The sequence below is a fragment of the Melospiza melodia genome, chromosome 29, assembly GCF_035770615.1.
Source record: "Melospiza melodia melodia isolate bMelMel2 chromosome 29, bMelMel2.pri, whole genome shotgun sequence".
Taxonomy (NCBI): domain Eukaryota; kingdom Metazoa; phylum Chordata; class Aves; order Passeriformes; family Passerellidae; genus Melospiza; species Melospiza melodia.
Window position 1 is genome coordinate 2,647,964 of NC_086222.1, and position 18,194 is coordinate 2,666,157.

The 18,194-nt window shown below is 43.6% G+C and overlaps 1 protein-coding gene across 3 annotated transcripts in view; it reads left to right on the forward strand.

The window, feature by feature from the left end:
* The window catches only part of ARHGEF12 (Rho guanine nucleotide exchange factor 12), an 86,274-nt gene extending 71,764 nt beyond the window's left edge, over positions 1-14,510 (forward strand). For all 3 annotated transcript variants that reach the window (XM_063178476.1, XM_063178477.1, XM_063178478.1), the window contains 12 exons: positions 376-476; positions 808-885; positions 2,064-2,139; positions 2,548-2,715; positions 3,189-3,276; positions 4,027-4,116; positions 4,261-4,337; positions 4,651-4,860; positions 7,759-8,247; positions 11,335-11,654; positions 12,951-13,023; positions 13,687-14,510. In XM_063178476.1, coding sequence (XP_063034546.1) covers positions 376-476; positions 808-885; positions 2,064-2,139; positions 2,548-2,715; positions 3,189-3,276; positions 4,027-4,116; positions 4,261-4,337; positions 4,651-4,860; positions 7,759-8,247; positions 11,335-11,654; positions 12,951-13,023; positions 13,687-13,697 — 1,781 coding nt within the window. In that variant the 3' untranslated portion in view covers positions 13,698-14,510. The remainder of the gene's footprint in view (positions 1-375; positions 477-807; positions 886-2,063; positions 2,140-2,547; positions 2,716-3,188; positions 3,277-4,026; positions 4,117-4,260; positions 4,338-4,650; positions 4,861-7,758; positions 8,248-11,334; positions 11,655-12,950; positions 13,024-13,686) is intronic.
* The last annotated feature ends 3,684 nt before the right edge of the window (positions 14,511-18,194 follow it).

An 18,194-nucleotide genomic window follows, 5' to 3' on the forward strand; every position in this document is an offset into this window, starting at 1 on the left:
TTTGATGTACTGGGTGATGTTCCTGTTAAGTGAATTCTCAGTGTGCCTGCTGCTGCTGCTGCTGGGGAGAATTGATGGGTTCACCTGTGCCTGCACTCTTAGTGAGGATTTTATAAGGATTTTATAAGGATTTTAGGTCTCTCCGATTATTGTGAGTAGTTGTCACAAGGCCCTAAAAAAGGGAGAGGAACAATTGCAGTGTGTTGTAATGATGTGCAGGTCACAATCAATTCTCTCCCGACAAATCTCATTTTTGTCATTATTGCACTGCTTTTGTTGGTGACTCCTCTGTGAGTTTAACTCCTTTTTGTCCAGTTTGAGGACAAAATGCAGGCCTGGCTGGGAGCACCGTCCCACTTTGTGTTGTTCTTGCAGAGCTGCCTGAGGAGAAGGAGAAAGTCAAGAAAGCGGCAGATCACTGTCGCCAGATCCTCAACCACGTCAACCAGGCTGTCAAAGAGTCAGAGAACAAACAGGTGAGGGGCCAGGGTGAGCACCCAGGGCTGGGCACAGCAGGGCAGCTGCACTCTGGGTATTTCTGCTGCTCCAAGTGATATTTCCTTGCATTTCCTGCATTCTTTTCAGTTCTGCTGCTCCCAGTGACATTTCCTTGCATTTCCTGCACTCTGGGCATTTCTGAGATTTCCTTGCATTTCCTGCACTCCATTCTGGGCAGTTTTGCTGCTCCAAGTGACATTTCCTTGCATTTCCTGCACTCTGGGTATTTCTGCTGCTCCAAGTGACAATTTCTTGCATTTCCTGTGCTCCACCCTGGGCAGTTCTGACATTTCCTTGCATTTCCTGCAGCACCTGGAGGATTATCAGCGGAGACTCGACCTCTCCTACTTGAAGCAGTCCGAGGATCCCATGATGGATGAGTTCAGGGTGAGTGGGAGCATTGAATCCAGCCCTGTTTGAATGGAGTTTGCGTTCACTTTGTGCTTCTCCTGGTGCACACTCGAGTGGTCTTTGGAGATAAATATTTCTGTTTGAAAATGAAAACAATTTAGTCTCAGAAAATGTGAGTTTTCCCACCTTCCTGAAGATTGCTGTGGCTCTAACAGCTCAGTTCTGCACATCATGGTGCTGATGGAGCTTGTCAGCTCTGTGCAACAAAGCTTTATGGCCTGCAAGCTCAAGCACTGTATCCCAGAAGAGATTTCTGATGGATAATGAGATTATTGTGGGTATTTATCTCATGTGAGTGCATCTCTTAGTGGTGCTGTTGGAGCTGGGGAGGCCTTGGAGAGCCCTGAGGTGTAACAATGGAAATGGCTTTAAAAGGAGAGCTTGTACAAAAATGTGTGAGTTCCACACAGCCAAATAAAGCCTGAAGTCCAGTATTAAAAATATTCTTTTCCATGGCTCCTGTAAATCTTTGCAGTTTTGTTGGAAGCTGGTCACCTGCTGGTTTATTCCCCATCTCCCTCAAAGTCAGTGTGAATTAAAAAAACCCCAACTTTTCTATAAAACTGTGTCATGTATCCTTCCCCAAATAAACCTGCAAGCATTGAGCAAGGGAAGGAAGAACTTTTGGCAGCTCCAAAATCTCGCTGTCATTGATTGCAGACTCTGAGACTGGGAAGGGATGAATTGTGAAAATTGTCACTTCTGCTTGCCTGCAGATCTAAATGTCACAGGCACTGAAGTGCCTGAAGAATCCATTGACATTACAAAGCCTGTCAGATCAGGGGGATGATTTGTAAATAATTTGTAGGCACACTTGACTTGCAAATCTAGTGCTGCAGCATTAATCAGTTGTAATGCTGGAGCTGAGTGTGGGGGATTGGAAAAACTCCTCCTAGGAAACAGGTGACATCCCAATGCCCCAGGAGCTTGACTTGGTGGCAGAATTCCCCTCTCTGTGGCACTTGGCGTGTGGAAAAGAGCAGAGGAAGAGGAAAAGTGATAAACAGCATCTCTGACAGGATTGTGTGTTCCCTGCTCTGTGTTTCTGGGTTTAGCTGCTTAGCTCCAAACTGGAGTCCCTCTGGCATTCCTGTGTTTTATCATGACTTGCTTCCATGGAAATTTTAATTTTATTTTCTTTCCTCTGGTGACAGAACCTGGATCTAACAAAGAGGAAAATGCTCCATGAAGGGCCCTTGACCTGGAAGGTGAATCGTGACAAAACCATCGGTGAGTCTGGGCCATCCCCCGTCCCCTGGCTCTGCCTGAGTTTGCTGGGAAGGAGAGCAGGGAAAAGCTCTGCTGCAGCTCCCAATTATGCTTCTTGTGCCACCCCTAATAATGCCTGTGTGCTCCTCTGAGCTGATTAAATTATTTTTGTCAGTTGTGAAAAGTGCTGGAGTATCATTAGGGCCGTGCAGGGACACAGCAGTCAGTCATGAGCTGATCCAGTTCCATCTGTAGCTTTCTGCTGGAGTTTTCACCAGGAAGATTTGCAAGCTTTGCCTGGAATGGCACAGCACTGATTGCTGCCTCTGCATGAGCAATCAGAAATGCAGCTTTCTGCTTTCATCTTTTAACTCATTCTGGGCTTTTTTTTTTTTTTTTTTTTTTTTTTTTTTTTTGCATTCTGGGCAGATCTGTACACTCTGCTGCTGGAGGACATCCTGGTGCTGCTGCAGAAACAAGATGACAAACTGGTGCTGAAGTGCCACAGCAAGATCCTGGCATCCACAGCTGACAGCAAGCACACCTTCAGCCCCATCATCAAACTCAACACTGTGCTGGTTCGCCAGGTGGCCACAGGTCAGTGCAACCCACTGAGGAAGCAAAAAGAGAAGCCAAAAATAAAGATTAGCTCAGTTGAGGAAGATGATTTTGTGTAGATTCGCAGAGCAGAACATGGAAAACTGCGTAGGCTTAATTCTTGGTTGTCCAACATCGTGCTTAGTATGGATGAGCTGTTTAACTTCTTTGCATCAGTAATAGGCATTTGCTTGAGTTTTAAATAGACTTCTAAATGAAAGTACTCTGATTGTGTTAGAGGAAAAGCACTTTGGAAATTATTAGAAGGAAAAAGAGGAGAAATGGAGCTTTTTCAAAATGGGTTTTTTCCCTTTGAGGGCACATTTTGATAGGACAAGGTCAGTGTTTTTGTATTAGTGTTGGCAAGTTATCTCAAGGACTTTTTCCTTGCTTTGGGCTGGGGTTTTGGGGAAATGAGAAGTGAATTTGTGAATTTTTGGGAAGTTTCAGTTCCCTTTTCTGTGTTGGTGCAGATAACAAAGCTTTCTTTGTCATCTCCATGTCGGCGACGGGGGCTCACATCTACGAGCTGGTGGCACAGACTGTCTCAGAGAAGAATGTGTAAGTCCTGGGCAAATTCCAGCTGCTGCTGGCTGTGTTGTACCTCAGAGACCTTTTACCCCATGAATTCCCTGAGTTCCTTCTCTAAATTCAGCTGGAATCTCGTGGTCTCTGTAAGTTGTAGGTCTTGTGGCCTCTGTAAGCATCTGCGGATAGTCCCTCCCAGCTGGCTCACTCCAGACTGTCCTGACCTCCAAAATGTTTTTATTTACCCTTAAAATTCTGGTTTTTTTGGCCCTGACTGCCAGATCAGCCACAGAAATAATCCTGCATCTCCATGCAGCACCAGAGATCTTGGCAGATTTACATTCTGGCGTCACAAACACCCCAGTGCAGGAATTGGATTCCATGGCTGAAAGCTTCATTGGGAGAAACTCTTTTCTCCTAAAGAATACCCAGGCACAGATGTGTTTATGGGATACATGCCTGTTGTTGCATCTGTACCCTTCAGTGATGAAATAATGCTTTTTCATGTATTTATATATCAATTAACTGCTTGATCTGACAAGTGATAAGGTCCTGTCTATCATTTCTGTCTGCTGAAGAGCATCCAGGTGAGCTGAGCTTTCACCTGTGGTGATTTCAGGCTGCTCCTGAGGGGACTGAGTGTAACAGAACTTAAAAAAAAAAAGACATTTCTTTTTGGTAAAAAAAGCAATGATAATATCAGCTGGGTTTAAGAGGATTAAATAGAGAAATTCTCGTTCTGCCTCACTTGCTGCATGGTTTTATTTGCTGTTTCTGCTGCAGCTGGCAGGACCTTATAGCTCAGATGGCAGGAACTGTGAAGATGGGGAGCAGCAGGAGAGTGATCCCCCTGCCTCAGTCAGGCCCTGGCGAGTAAGTCAAATCTGCAGGAGGAAGAAAAGCTGATTTTTCCTTCTCCAGCACCCCTTTTCCTGTTTAAAAACTGCCCTGCAAAGCATGGATTGTGCTGCAGATGAGGCTGACCGAGAGGATGTGTTTGTGCTTCCCTCCCTGCAGAGAGGAGCGTGAGGAAGAGGAGCAGCAGAAGCTCAAGGAGCAGCATGACATTCCTGCCAGCAGCCTGCAGAGCCCAGGTAAAGCAGGAATTCAGGGAAAAGGAGCAGGAGATTTGCTCCAGGGAGTGCTGATGTGCCCAGCCATAGTCCTGAGGCATTGGGGATCCTGGGGCAGCTTTGAGATTGTTCTGGAAAGGGATGATTTCTTTATAAGTCATTCAGAGAAGCGATGCTGAACCTCTTGGAAATGCATCTTTTACCATTCCCGTCTGATTTATAAACCCTGGCAAGAACTGGCCTTGTAGCTGAAGAATCTTAGTGTTTCCAGAGTGGAATTTTCTGCAGCTTTACCATTGTTGCTTCACCTGAATTTTTGTTTTCTGTCCTCCAGACAAAGACCTGGGCCTGGAGTCTCCCTTGATACTGAACCCTCAGTCCTCCTCGCCCATCATGTCTGAGAAGGCCAAGGTGGAGGGGCTGCTGGGGGCTGAGGGGCAGTTTGAGAAGGGGCAGCAGGCAGAGCTGGCACTCAAGGACTCCTCTGGCTGCAGCTCAGCCTCGGTGCCAGAGGGGCAGTGGGCACGGGATGCCCTGAGGAACTGTGAGTACCCCCCTGCAATTTCCACCCATTTTCCACCCCCCTGGGCTGGGTTTCACACAGAAGGGATGTGGCAGCCAGGAGTTGTGGATTCATGCACTCTCCCTTCCCTGGGATTCAGGCATCTCCTGGTTTTTCTGGGGTTTTCTGTATCAAACGAGGCTGATCATGAATTTCTACCATCCATGGAGTGCTCTGATGGCAAAATTATATTGCAGAACTCGGTGCACAGTGCCATTGCTGGTCAGCAGTTTTTAAAGGCAAGGCACTCAGCCCTGGCCTTATTCCTGTAGCACTGGAGCAGAACTGGAGAGCTTGCTTGTGTTGCAGAATGCAATTTTCCTTTTTGTTTTCTGTAAAATTCTGCAAATTGTTCAGCTCACTTACATCCAAAGCCCAGGCTCAGATTTCCTGAGTTTAATTTGGTTTAATTTAGATCAACACTTGTGTGTGTTGAGAACTTTTCCTGATGGACAAATCATTGTTTGAGATTGTTTTTAAGGTTTTTTATAATTTCTTCTGCTCTCCTTTCAGAGGAGGAATGCAGGGCTGTGCAACCTGCTGGATCAGCTCTGGCAGTGCAACTCCTAAATATAACTCCCTGAAATTTCAATGAATTCATTAATGCACAGATCTGTCCTTGGCAACTCTGGAAGGGACACAAAGTCCCTCAGCTGTACTTGGAGGGAAGAGTCTGTGCAATATTTGCTTTTACCAAAATGCAGAACTCTCTCATCCTTGGCCCCAATTGCCTTTTCCATCCCTCTGTCCAAGCAATGACAGTTCCCAGAGTTATCTCAGAGCTTTAATTCCATTGATTCTCCTTCTCAGAGGATTTAAAGTTCTTTTCCAGTTCTGAATATTGCCCAGATATTCTTGGTACTTGTTTTAAGAGACCAGAACTAAAATAATCTCAGTCTGGGGGTGTGTAAGGACAATTTTAGTGACCCTTCAGCGTCTCCTGAGTGCTGAGAGTTAAAAGAGCAGCTCTCCAACATTGTGACAGGAGCCTGAGCTGAGTGACAGCTCTGCTGTGTGACATCACTGCTTTTTTTGGGTGTTGCAGGAGCGTTTTGTGGTGAGGAGGAACAATCTGTGGCTCTTGACAGCAGCACGTTTTTGTTTGGAACAATATGTCCCTATTATGAAGTGTTTGCTTGGGATAATTTGGGAGCTAAAGGAATGTGGGTTGAAGTTCAACCAGGCATAAATTTGCATTGAATTTTAGGGAAAAAATGTTTCTTAGATTTTTTTCCTTTTTTTTTTTTTTTTTTTTTTTTTTTTTGCTGTCATTTCAAACCTGAGTGGAATATTCCCAATTTCCTTGAGGTGGGAATCCCCTGAGCTCCCGTGCAGGGTGAAACTCAGGATCATTTTTGGAAACAATTTCTTTGGTTTTCTCCAAGGAGATGCAACTTGTCCTGACATGTTGTAAGGTAAAACAGGGCAGTGAGGCTGGAGCCTTTAATACATTTATTTTTATCCTTGTTTTCCCTACCCCGAGCAAGGAGTCACACCTCTGTCAGAGTGACCTTTGTGTCTGCTTTAATCCCTTCTGTGCTCTGTGAGCTTTGCCTGCGTTTGTCAGGTGCCATTAGTGCAGGAGCAGGATTTCCAGATATTATGATAAAAACAGAGATTTTGGGTGGGTAGGAAGGGAGGTGATGAGCTCACAGAATATCCTGAGCTGGAGAGGAGCCAGAAGGATCATTGAGTCCAGCTGCTGTCCATTTAATTATGTTTTTTTTTTTTAATATACAGTGTAAAAACCATCCCTGATCTCTGAACCTGTTCAGAACCAGCTGAGTCTGACAGCACCACTGATCTTTGGAGTGTTCACAAATGGTTTTTCTCAGGAGATGGATGGGCTATGGGACTTCTTTTCTCAGGAGATGGGCTCTGGGACATCCCCACCAAAAATCTGCTCAAACCCCCTGAGCCCTGAAGCTTTTTGGGGACGGTTGAACCAAACCCCTTTCTTTTTGCAGGAAATTATTTGGTTTTACTCAGGAGATGGGCTATGAGACATCCCCACTTCTGTCTCTTAAAACCTGCTCAAACCCCCCTTCTTAGATTTTTTTCCCTGTTTTTTTTTTTTGCTGTCATTTCAAACCTGAGCAGAATATTCCCATTTTCCTTGAGGTGCGAATCCCCTGTTATAACCACTGTGAGCTCCTTTGTAGGGTCAAAATTCGAGTTATTTGGTCACTTTGAGCCCAAAGTTGGAATCCTCTGCTGTAACCACAGCTCTGAGCCCCTTTGTAGGGTCAAAATTTGAGCCATTTGGTCACTTTGAGCCCAAAGTGGGAATCCCCTGCTATAACTACAGCTCTGAGCTCCTGTGCAGGGTCAAAGTTTGAGTTATTTTGGTCACTTTGAGCCCAAAGTGGGAATCCTCTGCGATAACCACTGTGAGCTCCTGTGCAGGGTCAAAATTTGAGTTATTTGGTCACTTTGAGCCCAAAGTTGGAATCCCCTGCTATAACCACTGTGAGCTCCTGTGCAGGGTCAAAATTCGAGTTATTTTGGTCACTTTGAGCCCAAAGTGGGAATCCTCTGCGATAACCACTGTGAGCTCCTGTGCAGGGTCAAAATTTGAGTTATTTGGTCACTTTGAGCCCAAAGTTGGAATCCCCTGCTATAACCACTGTGAGCTCCTGTGCAGGGTCAAAATTTGAGTTATTTTGGTCACTTTGAGCCCAAAGTTGGAATCCTCTGCGATAACCACTGTGAGCTCCTTTGTAGGGTCAAAATTTGAATTATTTTGGTCACTTTGATCCCAAAGTTGGAATCCTCTGTGATAACCACTGTGAGCTCCTTTGTAGGGTCTAAACTGAGTTATTTTGGTCACTTTGAGCCCAAATCCTGTCCCTCCCACCTGACCCTTGCCTGTCCTTGCAGTGGGGCTGCTGAAGCAGCTCTTGGTGCAGCAGCTGGGCCTGGCTGAGAAGGGCACCCTGGAGGACAGACAGCGCCTGCCCAGGTTCAGGAACGTGTCCCAGGAAGCCCAGAGGGAGAGTGGCACCGAGCAAACTCCAAACGCTGAGAGCAAACGCCAGCAGGCTGCAGAGGACAGAGCCCTGGGCAGAACTGGGGAGGAGGAGAGGCGCGGCGCCCGGACTGCAGCGCGGTGCCCGGCCTCGGGGGATGCCCTGCAGCCGCCGGGCACCGAGCCCCCTGCCAGCGCCGCCCTGCCCATGGACAGCACGAACCTGGAGGGCTCCAGCTCGGAGCTGGAGGGGCTGGGGGCTGACGAGAGCGGGGAGCATTTCTTCGATGCTCGGGAAGCTCACAGCGACGAGAACCCCGGCGAGCTGCTGGACAGGAAGGAGGAGGAGGAGGAGGACGAGGAAGAGGAGGAGGAGGAGGAGGTGCAAATTCGGATCTCAGGTGAGCCTGGGGCACTCCTGCAGGGGGTGAGTGTGACAAGTGATCACAGGGGTCTGAGGATGAGGGGAGAGACGAGGATCTGACTCCATGTTTCAGAAGGCAGATTTATTATTTTATGATATATATTACATTAAAACTATACTAAAAGAATAGAAGAAAGGATTTCATCAGAAGGCTGGCTAAGCTAAGAATAGAATAGAAAAGGAGTGATAACAAAGGCAGCTGAGACTCTCTGACCGAGCCAGCTGTCTGTGATTGGCCATTAATTAGAAACAACCACATGAGACCAATCCCAGATGCACCTGTTGCATTCCACAGCAGCAGATAATCAATGTTTGCATTTTGTTCCTGAGGCCTCCCAGCTTCTCAGGAGAAAAAACCCTAAGGAGAACATTTTTCCTGAAAAGATGTCTGTGACAGGTGATGGCCTGGCCAGGTCTGTTTAACTTCACTGTTTGTTTGTCTGGGGCAGGACATCAGCTCCCAGCTCTCACCAAGTCATTTCAGCCCTGTGCAAACAGGACCTGGCTCATTCTTCATGGAGAAACTGAAGGGCTGGGGGACACAGGATGCACCCTGTGACAACTGGAATTGCCAAGCCCTCGATTGTGGCTGGCCTGGACCACTTCATCTCTCTGCTCCCTAAAGGTTTTCCCTGCAGTCAAAGCCCTTTTTAAAGCTCTTTTCCTGATCAAGCTTCAGGAAAGAAACACAGAGCTGGTTCATTCTTCATGTGCTACAGGAGAAGCTGACACAGTTGTCCCTGTGAGAACTGGAATTGCTAAGCCCTGGATTTTGGCTGGCCTGGACCATTTCATCTCTCTACTCCCTAAAGGTTTTCCCTGCAATCAAAGCCCTTTTTAAGGCCCTTTTCCTAATCAAGCTTCAGGAAAGAAACCCACAACTTTCATATTACACTGTAATAGCCTCCTGTAACCTTGCCACACTCTGAACCTCTGAAAAGTTTATTATTTTATTATATTTATTGTTGTTGCTGCTCATGGACTATTTGACGGCTTCAAATTATTGACAGCTACAAATTATTTACAAATCCTGAGAACACCAAACTTAGTAGAGAAACTGAGGTTTGTCTCTGTGCATTTTCTAGTAGAAGCTGCTGCTATCAGGTGGATTCAGCACTAACAGCCCCACAGAAGTCTCTTTTCCATTAATATGCTCTTATTTAAAAATTGGATTATATCCACGTGGATAAGCCAATTTATGACTGCCCCAATGCTGCTTTCCAAATACATAGTGCAAATAATTTTTCTCCCCGAGACATTTTGAATTATTAAAACTGAGCCAACAACTTGAAGCATCTAATTTATTTGTCACCTCTTCCACTGTTTACTTTTTTAGCTGTATGGGGACATCAAAATGAGATGGATCTGTTTTTAGTCAATTCTGAGTCCCCTGTGCTGGCTTTATGGAGAAATTCATTAAATGGATTCCTGTGTCTGGGTGCAGGTTGTGAAAGCATTTTCTGTCTGTAATTACTTGATTTTTTAGTATATCAACAGGCTCTGCTTTAAACCTCACCCATCTAAAAGCATGGGTGCAGGAGCAGTATTTTCAGATATTATGATAAAAACAGAGATTTTGGGCAGGCAGGAAGGGAGGTGATGAGCTCACAGAATATCCTGAGCTGGAGAGGAGCCAGAAGGATCATTGAGTCCAGCTGCTGGCCATTTAATTATGTTTTTTTTTTTAAATATACAGTATAAAAACCATCCCTGATCTCTGAACCTGTTCAGAACCAGCTGAGTCTGACAGCACCACTGATCTGGGAGGGTTCACAAATGGTTTTTCTCAGGAGATGGATGGGCTGTGGGACTTCTTTTCTCAGGAGATGGGCTCTGGGACATCCCCACCAAAAATCTGCTCAAACCCCCTGAGCCCTGATGCTTCTTGGGGACAGTTGAATCAAACCCCTCTGTTTCTGCTGGAAATTATTTAGTTTTTCTCAGGAGATGGGCTGTGAGACAGCCTCACTATCTTTTAAAATCTGCTCAAACCCTCCTGAGCCCTGAAGATTCTTGAGGGTAGTTGAGTCAAACACCATTTATTTAAAATTATTTGAAATTATTTGGCTTTTCTCAGGAGAAAAATCAGATGTGGGACATCCCCATTTCTGTCTCTAAAAATCTATTCAAACCCCCCTGAGCCCTGATGCTTCTTGGGGACAGTTGAATCAAACCCCTCTGTTTCTGCTGGAAATTATTTAGTTTTTCTCAGGAGATGGGCTGTGGGACTCCTTTTTTTACGAGATGGGCTGTGGGACATCCCCACTAAAAATCTCCTCAAACCCCCCTGAGCCCTGAAGCTTTTTGGGGACGGTTGAATTGAAACCCATTGTCTTTGCAGGAATTTATTGGAGTTTTCTCAGGAGATGGGCTGTGGGACATCCCCATTTCTGTCTCTAAAAATCTGCTCAAACCCTCCTGAGCCCTGGAGCTTCTTGGGGATGGTTGAGTCAAACTCCATTGTCTCTGGAGGAAACAAATTGATTTTTCTTAGGAGATAGATGGGCTGTGGGACTTGTTTTTTTAGGAGATGAGTTGTGGGATATCCCCACTAAAAATCTGCTCAAACCCCCTGAGCCTTGAAGCTTTTTGGGGACAGTTGAATCAAACCTCTTTGTCTTTGCTGGAAATTATTTGACTTTTTTTAGGAGATGGGCTTTGGGACATCCCCATTCTGCCTCTAAAGATCTCCTCAAGCCCCCTGAGCCCTGAAGCCCCAATCCCATTGTCCCCACAGGAAATTATTTGAGTTTTCTCAGGAGATGGGCTTTGGGACATCCCCATTCTGCCTCTAAAGATCTCCTCAACCCCCCTGAGCCCTGAAGCCCCAATCCCATTGTCCCCACAGGAAATTATTTGAGTTTTCTCAGGAGATGGGCTTTGGGACTTCCCCATTCTACCTCTAAAGATCTCCTCAAGCCCCCTGAGCCCTGAAGCCCCGATCCCATTGTCCCCACAGGAAATTATTTGAGTTTTCTCAGGAGATGGGCTTTGGGACATCCCCATTCTGCCTCTAAAGATCTCCTCAAAGCCCCTGAAGGCCCGACGCCCGCTGTCCCCACAGGAAATTACTTGATCCTCGATGGATACGGAACGGTGCAGGAGAGCTCCACGGACGAGGAGGTGTCGGCGCTGGTGCTGCAGTGCACCTCGCACAGGCAGCCCGCGCTGGGCTGTCCCCAGCAGCAGCAGCAGCAGCAGCCCCTGTCCCCCGGGGAGCCCCGGTGTGGCGGGGACAGCTCGCCCGTGGCCGACGAGGAGCTGCGCTGGGCGGGCCTGGAGGAGCCCTGTCCCTTCCTGGGCAGCGCCCAGCTCCCCCTGCAGAGCCGCGTGCAGCTCATGCAGTACATCCACAACATCCAGGATGCCCTGGAGAAGCTCAAGGTGCGTGGCTTTTGGGATTTTTTATTGGTGTTTCAAAATTATTATTATTATTATTATTATTATTATTATTATTATTATTATTATTATTATTATTATTATTATTATTATTATTATTATTGTTGTTGTTGTTGTTGTTATTGTTATTATTATTACTACTATTACTATTACTATTTTTACTATTATTACTATTGCTATTATTACTATTACTATTATCATCTAAATGTGCATTGTTTTTCTTATATTGTTATTTTTAATTATTAATATTTATTATTATTAATAATATTAACATTATATAATAATGTAATTATTATTTATAATTATAATGTAACAATTATTATAATATTGTTATAATATATAGTATTATTATGTAATTATATACAATATAGTGTTATTTTTATTATTATTATTACTATTACTATTGTTACTGTTATTACTGTTATTACTACTATTACTATTATCATCTAAATGTGCATTGTTTTTCTTATTTTATTGTTATTTTAATTATTAATATTTATTATTAATAATATTAATATTATATAATATAATTATTTATAATTATAATTTAACGATTATTATATTATTATAATATATAGTATTATTATATAATTATATATATAATATATAATAGTATTATTATATATGTTATATATATTATTACATAATATAGTATTATTATCATCTAAAGGTGCATTGCTTTTCTTATTTCTATTTTATTTATATTTATATTTATTTTAGAATAATAATAATAATAATAATAATAATAATAATAATAATAATAATAATAATAATAATAATAATAATAATATGCTCGTGGTGTCAAATGAAGATTCTGAGTTGCACCGAGGATATCAGGCCAATATTGAGGCTTTCAGGCTCTCTGTATTCCAAATTGTTTTCCAACTATGTTCCAATATATTCCAAATTATTTTTGCATGGGACAGGGATTCTCTTTATAGAATAACTACAGAAAGTTTATTTTGTGAAGCACTCAGCAGCCAGCCTTGAATTTCACTGAAATCAGAATATTGCATGCAAATGAAGCTGCTGATGAAGGAGTTGAGGGGGCTCACTCCAATTGGGTGTTTGCAGTGGTGAAACTTCTCTTTTCCTTGTTTGCCTGGTACATGGAGATCCACGTTACAAATCTGTGAAAAATATAATAATACGCTATTATTAAATACCATTTATTATTATTTTCAGTAGTAGTAGTAGCATTAGTATTAAATATCACATAATCTCTTTCAAATAGATGGAAAATCTAAACCATTGAGTTTTGGGGCTGTTGCTGTTTTGCAGGAGGTGGAGGAGGATTACAGCGTTCTGCGGCGCCAGGGGCTGGCTGGCTCAGCCTCCTCAGGAGAGCACTCAGGTGGGACCCCAAAATTTTGATTTAAAATTCCACCGTTTCAAAGTGGATATTCTGACTTAAAATTCCAGCGTTCAAGTGAGATATTCTGATTTAAAATTCCAGTGTTTCAAAGTGGATATTCCCAGAGCACAAAATCCACTGGTTGGGCCACCCAAAAACAGAGGCCAGGCAGGATTAAAAGAATAAAAACCAGTTCTGTTCATTGAAGGGCCTTCTGGGACATTAAGGGCAACCAAAACCCACCCAAAAATGGACTCGCTGGTTTCACGCTTTTATTTTGGTGATTTTAGAAGGTTTAACAAGATAATAATGAAAAACTCATGAGTGACTCCTCAGAGTCCAACACAACCTGACCATGATTGGTCATTAAGTAACAACAATTCACATGTTGGATAAACAATGTGCAAACACATTCCAAAGGGGAAGCAATCAGATAATTATTGTTTTCATTTTTCTCTGAGGCTTCTCAGCTTCCCAGGAGCAGAAATCCTGTGGAAGGGATTTTTCAGAGAATTGTGACAGTGACATCTGACCAGGGGCTGGGGGTGAAGCTCTCAGTGAGCAGCTCTGCCTGTGCGAGTGCTCAGAAATGCCACTCACTCCTCTCTCACCACCTTTTTTTCCCTTTTTTTCCCTTTTTTTTCCCTTTTTTCCCCTTTCCAGACAAAAGCTAGTCGTGTTTCCAGGAGTGGCTGAAGATTGGAGGAAGAGAATCAGGACCCAGCACCCGCTGTCTCCCCTGTGGACTCTGGGATGAGGGTTTGGAGCATCCAAACAGAACCATTCTCTAGCAAAGTGGGCATGGGGTGCTTTTCCTGTGGGGCATCTGCACTATCTTGTCAGTGAGGGAGTCTATTCTATTCTGCTCCTCTCCTTGCTACCAGAAATTCAAAATTTTTTTTTTTTTTCAGAACAGGAAAAAAAAAAAAAACCAAACCAAATGTACAGAGCTTTGGGTGTAGGATATAAAAAAAAAATGTATTTAGACATTTAAAAGAAAAAAAAATCAATGTATTTATTTGACTTCATTCCGTGTATCAAAAGCACATTTTAATTTTTTAATCTGCCTTTTTTTTTTTTTTGTTCTATTTTTTTTTTTGGGTAGTGACAGTTCTGGCCCACCCTGCCTGGTGAGGGGACAGGGGGGATCTGTGTGCAGGTGATTCCTCACTGGACTGGACTCTGCACTCCCTGCTGGCACCAAGAGCTACTCATGAAGGTGTTAGGATGGAATTTGTGGCTGGGATTTGTCTGTATCCAACCAACTGCATGGGAATTGCTCGTGTCACCACGTGTGCAACAGGAATTTTCCATGCACTAAACAGCCAGGCACTTGAGATGGGCAAATTTTCCTTTTCCCCTTTCCCATTCCTTTGCTGGGAGAGGAGAAAAAGGGTTAATTTTGGGTTTTTTTTTTTCTTGACTTTGTTGGCTTTGATCATTGTCTCCTTTGTAAAGTGATAAAAAGAAAAATACTTGGACCTGCAGCACTTTTGTAACTCTTCTCTGGATCATAAAAAAAAAAGATAAAAAAAGATAAAAAATGCAAACCCAGAAGTGTTTCAAAGATGTGGGGCAGCTGTGCCCCCGATTCACTACTGAATGAAAAAGGGCTGCCATGGAGTTAGCCACAGGTACTGCTGATTTTAGGGCCAGTAAGTTTTAGTACCTGGAGTATGTCTTGCTGAGGGCTCGGGGTGGGCTTTGGGGTTGTTTTTTTGGGGTTGGTTTTTGTGGAATTTTGCTTTTTTTTTTTTTGGTTTTTGTTTTTTTTTGTTTTGGAAATCATTCGTGCCAATGAGAGGGAGATTGGTGACCTGAGGAGGCTGGAGCAGCTCTGGGTGCCTCCTCAGGCCTGTCCTGCCAGGGTGGGAATTGGGGTGACCCTGGGCACAGCCTGAGCCCAATTCCATTCATTTCCCATCCCCTGGGCTGGATTTCACACAAGAGGGGTCTGACAGCAGGGACTTCTGGATCCATGCCCTGCCCCTTGAGCCATCTCCTTGTTTTCCTGCTTTTCTCTATCAAATGAGGGGGAAAATGAATTTTTACTGTGGTGGTTCAAGCTGTCCCCATTGTCACTGGGCTGGGCTGCTCCTTTCAGGTTTTCAGCTCTTTTAAGGAAGGCAAACTGAGCATCCTGCACATCCCGTGGACTCAGAGCTTTGCTCAGCACCAGGATCCTCCAGCTCCTCTAAAACAAACATTTTCCCTTTGGCTACTGGCAAGAAATCACCTCTGTCCCCTGTCAGAGGAATCCCAGCTCTTGTTTTCGCCCCAGAATCCTGTGGGAAATGAATTCAGGTGGCAGCAGAGGCAGCAGAGGGGATTTTGCTGTCCTGCTTGGCAGACGGTGCTTCAAACTGTCCCCAGTGCCGCTGGGCTGCTCCTGCCAGGTGGGTGAGGAACACACACCCTCTTTTCAGATTTTCAGCTCTTTAAGGGAGCCAAACTTCTTGTCTGCTGGCAAGAAATCACCTCTGTCCCCTGTCAGAGGAATCCCAGCCCTTTTTTTTCCCCCCAGAATCCTGTGGAGGATGAGTTCAGGTGGCAGCAGAGGGAGCAGAGGGGATTTCACTGTCCTGCTTGGCACAGGGAGGAATTCAAGCTGTCCCCAGTGTCACTGTTGTTGTTTTTCCCCCAGAATACTGTGGAGGATGAGTTCAGGTGGCAGGAGAGGGGATTTCACTGTCCTGCTTGGCACAGGGTGCTTCAAGCTGTCCCCAGTGTCACTGTTGTTGTTTTTTCCCCCAAAATCCTGTGGAGGATGAGTTCAGGTGGCAGCAGAGGTGATTTTGGTGTGGGAGTTGGAGCCAGGAGCCCTTGCAGGGAGGGAAGGGAGGAATTCCTGTTGTTTGAGGAGCATCACCACTGCCAGGAGCTCCCTGGGGTTTTTTTGGGATGCACCAAATCCTGCAGTGTGGGATTACTGTCAGTATTAACCCAGCACTCGGCCCCTCAATTCCCTGGATTTTAAACATCCAAATTCCCTCTGAGACCCCCTCAGCCTGGAATGCTGCCAGGAGGAAAACTGAAAACAGCCCAGACCTGGGCTTGGACCCCTTTATTCCCCTCACACTCCAAAGCCAGGAGCAGTTGTGGTGACCTTAAAGGGTCTAAAGTGATTAAAAGGTTCCCAGATGCTTCCATGGAGCTCCAGGGCAGAGGGAGCTCAGTGTGGCTTTGGAGAATGTTCTGGAAGGGCAGCACAGGTGGGGTTTGGGGTGGTTCCTGCTCTTTGATTGTGGTTGAACACAAAATCCTCGCCGGGGCTCTCCAGGTTACAGAATTCTGTGGTGGTCCCTGGCGTCACCTCTGGTGTCCCCTCTGGTGCTTGTGGCAGCAGTGGAGAGAGCTGGCAGTGTAAATTCACATTTTTGCCTCTTTTCCCAGAGAATTCCTTTCCAACAGAATTCCTTTCCCAGGGAATTCCCTTTCCCATGGGATTCCTTTCCCGGGTAATCCCCAGAGAATTCCTTTCCCATGGGATTCCTTTTCCCAATGAAATTCTTTCCCCAGTGAATTCCTTGTCCCTCCCTGGCACACCCCAGACCTCAGGCTGCAGCTCACATGCACTATCCAGGATTCCCACTGGTATTTCCTCCTTGAAGCCATAAGATTCCCCCTTATTTGAAAATGGATTTTTCATTTTCATCTCCCCCTGATTGGTTGGGCATTCCCTTATCCAAACATTTCTCCGGAGTTTTTTGTCCCAGCCCCTCATCCCAAAATTAATATTTTTTTTTTCCCTTCCCCAAACAGAACAAGGATTTCTCCCAGTGTTTAAAATGGGATATTCTGATTTCAAATTCCATTGTTTAAATTGGATATTCTGATTTAAAATTCCAGTGTTTCAATTTGGATATTTTGATCTGAAATTCCGCTGTTTAAAATTGGATATTCTACTTTAAAATTTCCAGTGTTTAAATTGGATATTTTGATTTGAAATTCCGGTGTTTTAAATTTGATATTCTAATTTAAAATGCCAGTGTTTCAAATTGGATATTCTCATTTAAAATTGGATATTCTGATTTAAAATTCCAGTGTTTCAAATGAGATATTCTGATTTAAAATTCCAGTGTTATTCTGATTTAAAATTCCAACGTTTCAAATTGGATATTCTGATTTAAAATTTAAAATTCCAGTGTTTAAATTGGGATATTCTGATTTAAAATCCCAGTGTTTCAAATGGGATATTCTGATTTAAAATTCCAGTGTTATTCTGATTTAAAATTCCAACGTTTCAAATTGGATATTCTGATTTAAAATTTAAAATTCCAGTGTTTAAATTGGGATATTCTGATTTAAAATCCCAGTGTTTCAAATGGGATATTCTGATTTAAAATTCCAGTGTTATTCTGATTTAAAATTCCAGTGTTATTCTGATTTAAAATTCCAGTCTTTCAAATTGGATATTCTGATTTAAAATTGGATATTCTGATTTAAAATCCCAGTGTTTCAAAGTGGATATTCTGATTTAAAATCCCAGCGTTTCAAAGTGGATATTCTGATTTAAAACTTAAAATTCCAGTGTTTCAAATGGGATATTCTGATTTAAATCTCCCTGCTCTCAGATTTCATTCTCCTGGATCCAGTTTTTTTCTGCCTGTTCCCCAAAGAAATCCCTGGGTTCCCTCCCCTTCCCCCGAGGTGCCAACTGACGAGCAGATGTACTGCAAAAGGGATCCTGCAGCCAAAACACTGCTGATTTATTTTCAATTAAGTCTTGTGGAGCTCTCTTCATGCTAGAATATTTTTATTTTCTTTGTACAACATACAATCATGTACTCTTAACAGAGATTTACTTTAAAGAGAAGAAGAAGAAAAAGAAAAAAAATCTGGAAGTATTCTTTAAAAAAAAAAAAAATACGCAAAAATCTTTATTAATAATCCTGTATTTTTACTGATCATGTTTGAATGTCTAAAAAGACTTTATTGTTCTAATTATCCAGATGTATGTTTGTAAAATAGCTCTTTTATGACTTAGCTGATCGGGTTGTATGTTTCTGGAATTAAATATTGGTCACTTAAAAAAAAAAAAAGAAAAAAAAAGAAATCTGTTTTCAGGACCTGGGAAATAGAAAATTTAAGCGTTTCAAATATCATTAAATAAGCTTAAAGGAAAATCAGCTTTGTCTGGTGAATTTTTTGGGGTGGTTTGGCTGTAATTG